Source organism: Cyprinodon variegatus, unplaced genomic scaffold, assembly GCF_000732505.1.
Source record: "Cyprinodon variegatus isolate N-32 unplaced genomic scaffold, C_variegatus-1.0 Scaffold572, whole genome shotgun sequence".
Taxonomy (NCBI): domain Eukaryota; kingdom Metazoa; phylum Chordata; class Actinopteri; order Cyprinodontiformes; family Cyprinodontidae; genus Cyprinodon; species Cyprinodon variegatus.
The window spans coordinates 454768-458294 of NW_015151025.1; the positions used below are offsets into that span (position 1 = coordinate 454768).

At 35.9% G+C, this 3527-nt stretch overlaps 1 protein-coding gene across 4 annotated transcripts in view; it reads left to right on the forward strand.

Annotated features, from left to right (window-relative positions):
- LOC107095773 (AP-1 complex subunit sigma-2) overlaps positions 1-3527 on the forward strand; it is a 43274-nt gene that overhangs the window by 32947 nt on the left and 6800 nt on the right. The window contains exon 5 of one of the 4 annotated variants that reach the window (XM_015392061.1): positions 1536-1600. The exons of the other annotated variants lie outside the window; for them this stretch is intronic. Within the exon in view, the coding sequence (XP_015247547.1) occupies positions 1536-1571 (36 nt within the window). The 3' untranslated portion in view covers positions 1572-1600. Of the gene's footprint in view, positions 1-1535; positions 1601-3527 lie in introns of those variants that run through there. 4 annotated transcript variants of the gene reach the window in all.

Below are 3527 nucleotides of genomic sequence, written 5' to 3' on the forward strand. Positions count from 1 at the left end.
CCCGTCTATCACCAACATAGGACAATCAGCTAACCAGTATTTTCGCCCCTTCCCAAAATTACTTCAACCGAAGGTTTCCAGATAGATATGCGGAGCAAATCTATCTGCCGGAGTCAGGTTAGGTTATGTTAGCCCTCAGTATTTGCTGTTTCTGAGCAACAGCTAGGGCAGATGGCCAAAGTCTTTATGAGAAACTGAAATCAGTCTGTAGACAGTTTGAAATGACTTCTCTAACGGCTGTAGAATCAGAGGCACACAGGTGAACATAACTGGATGACAAATTAATTTGTTCCCTTGCTGTATCATTTTTATATAAGTAGATATGATTTCTTTATTTTTGTTCCCAGTTTAGTTTTTCTGCATATTTTGGATTTGTTTTTGTTTTGTTTTCCTCTTTGTTTGCTTAAATATATCAATAGTTTTTATATATTATCCAGATTTTAATAGCAAGAAAAATCAAAGTGCTCTAGTCATATATGATTCAGTTTTGTCTTCAGCCTTACGGCGTATCTAAATATTATGACATTTTAGTCATTTTATTCCAAAAGAAACTCAGTTACCTTTAAAGTAAAGCTGCTTCTTACCGTCTGGCCAGTTTCACGTCTTAACAAAGTCCGATACCCCTCGAGGCTAAAAGAAAAAACTGATTTTAACGACAAAAATTAGCTTAAAAACAACACTTGCTGTGCCTCTGCAGATCAGCTGCTATTACAGCCAATTTATCTTACGAGTTGGAATCATCGCACTCTGCCTCACATCCCCCCTCCCTGATGGGAGAAAGTGGGCGTTTGTTTGCGGTGCAGGCACAGCGCGGTCAACATAGGTGCTGCCAGGGAGGCTTAAATCAGAAGTTATTAGGGTTACTTAGACATGCGTTAAGTGAAATATGACTCTGTGCATCACTTTAATGAAATAATAACATTCTGGCATTGTCAAAAGCTTAAAAACGTTGATTTTTCATGATACAGGCCCTTTAAAAAATATCAACATATAATCTTTAGTCCATGTTACCCAGCTGAAATGGAACTGTTGAGATTATATTCATGTACAAGAATGGTCTAGTCAAAGTCTAGTACTAAATCTAATTAAAAATTGAATAACAATCTTAAACAAATCCTGATGATTGAAGCTCTCTGTTCAGTTTGACTTGGCTTAAGATACATGCTAAGGATAGACCAATCATTTTGTAGATGTGCAGAGTTAGAAGTGTCCCAAAGTTTGCTGATTTAATCTTTAGTTTTGATTCTATAAACTATTAATTTAAGGGGTTTGGGGGAAAGATTTTAGAGAATATGTTTGGTTTTTCCTTCTGTCTCAATGTTGGTCCGTCACATAAAATCCCAAAAAGATGCAGTGAGGGCTGTGATTGTAACCTGACATGGGAATAAACAGGAGAGAGTATCGTATGTGAATGATGCGTTTTCTTCACCTGCTGCTCTATCCTGCATGTCCGGCTGCTGAAGGAGCTGCTATGGAGGCTTTTACCACTGAGTGTTACTTTGTTGTTCTAAGCTGTGTGCATTTCTCTCCCTCAGCCCCGTCATGAGTACTTTAATGTGCCTGTGTACTGATTGGCTGCCATCTGCTGCTGCTGCTGCTGCTGCTGCTGTCCAACCCTGCATGCTGAGCTTCTCAGTGCCTGGCACCTCTCTTTCTGCCCTCTGAGCACCTGAAAGTAAATCTGGGGGGTCGTCTCAGTTTGTTGAAGTATGGTCCAGGATGTAAACCACCGGTGAAATTCTGTGGTGACACTGTGGACCAGATCTTTTTAAGGACCTAGAAAGCATTGCTTTTAAATCAAACTGCCGATTGAATCGTTAATGTTTATTTTGATGCATTATCCCATGTCTGTTATTCGTCTGCTATATTTTATATTTTATTTTTATTTCCAGCTCATTTATCAGATGTTTATGACTGTAAAGTAGTAAATTATCATCCTGTGTCACCGTGGTCAATTTGTTTGTCAGATCTTTTTAAACAAAAGTTGCTCTTATTAGAGGTTTTGCTTCATTTGTGTTTGAGATGCTAAAAAAGCTCTGAATAGAAGACAAAGCAAAAAGGAAATAATTTATGTAAAGTTAACAAACTAATCACACTCTTCAATCAGGGTGGAATAATTTTAAGCATTTATTTTAGTTTAAATAAGACACATAAGCTTATATGTTTTTCTTGATGATTGTCCTGTCCTGGCTCTGTGGGGAAAGCCTGCCCCCTGCTGTAGAGATGAAGAACACTTTACTTTACTGTAAACATAGACTATCCCAACAGTAATTGTTAGTATATCCTCAGATGGTTCATTTTCTGTTTTTATCTTAATCAATTTTTGTGTTCTGTTAGAAGATTTTATTCTGACTTTGCATTTTATTTTGTCTAAATTGTGCTCTGTGTCATGGCGACAATGAGTTTTATAATAAATCATTTATAATAAATAATAGATATAAATGTATAATTAAGTGCTTTTAGATAAATACTTATAATAATACTAATAACAAATGTATTTTGCAATGAATAAATAAATGCAGATTGAGCATCATTCTCAATGGAGTGTATCATTACTAAAGTTTTCTACAGTCTAAATATAAGAAACATGTTTTGACCATTATGATAAATCAAGGGTTGCAATAATTTAGTTTTTTGTTTGTTTTGTTAAAATAAATATTTCTAACCATTAAGTAGTGGTATTGTTCCTATAAGTTTTGGAATTTTAACTTGCATTTTGCCAGGTTGTTTGTTAATAAAACACACAAGCAGATGTTTCCTGATGTAATTTGATCTGATTTTGTTTTTATGTGTGCGTCAGAAACAAACCGAATCATTTCAAACAATAAGAAACTGACTTGAATGGATACATATACTGTGGAAGTTAAAGGTGGTATCATCATTCCCTTAGTACAAAACTGTTTACTAGATGGCTAACAGAACCAGATGAATCTATACATGTAGATTATATAAGATTGCATGTGAAAACAAAGATTAACTTTGACTAGGACACAAAATGTCTACAAGTATACGTTCTTATCTAAACCATTTGATTGTAGTTCTGACTGTAATATTTGGCAGGATTGTTCTGCTGGAAGAGGACCCTCCTTCAGTCTAAAAAACCTTTTCAGCCTCTAACAGCTTTCCTCCCAGGATTGTCCAGACTTTAGCTCCACCCAGCTTCCCATAGTCTCTAACAGACCTCTATTCTTCTCCCTGCTGCAGACAGCCGTCCACACAGCATGATGCTATCCCCACCGTGTTTCATTGTAGTGATGATGTCAACATGCTGATGTCCAGCAACAATTTTCCGTGCCAATATTTTCTGTTTGGTCTCTTCTTTCTAGAGTCTTCCTCCACTTGTTGTTCCCCCATACTTTGCTTATTGCAAACTGTGAACAAATCAATTTCTTTCTTAATACCTTCTTTGTTCTTGGTGATTACGGAAGAGGATTAGGGCTACTGAAAAAAAAAAAAAAAAGTTAACTGATTTTAAAAAAAGATTTTAAGTTTAGTATGGGAAAAAAAGTCAGAATTCTGACTTTTTT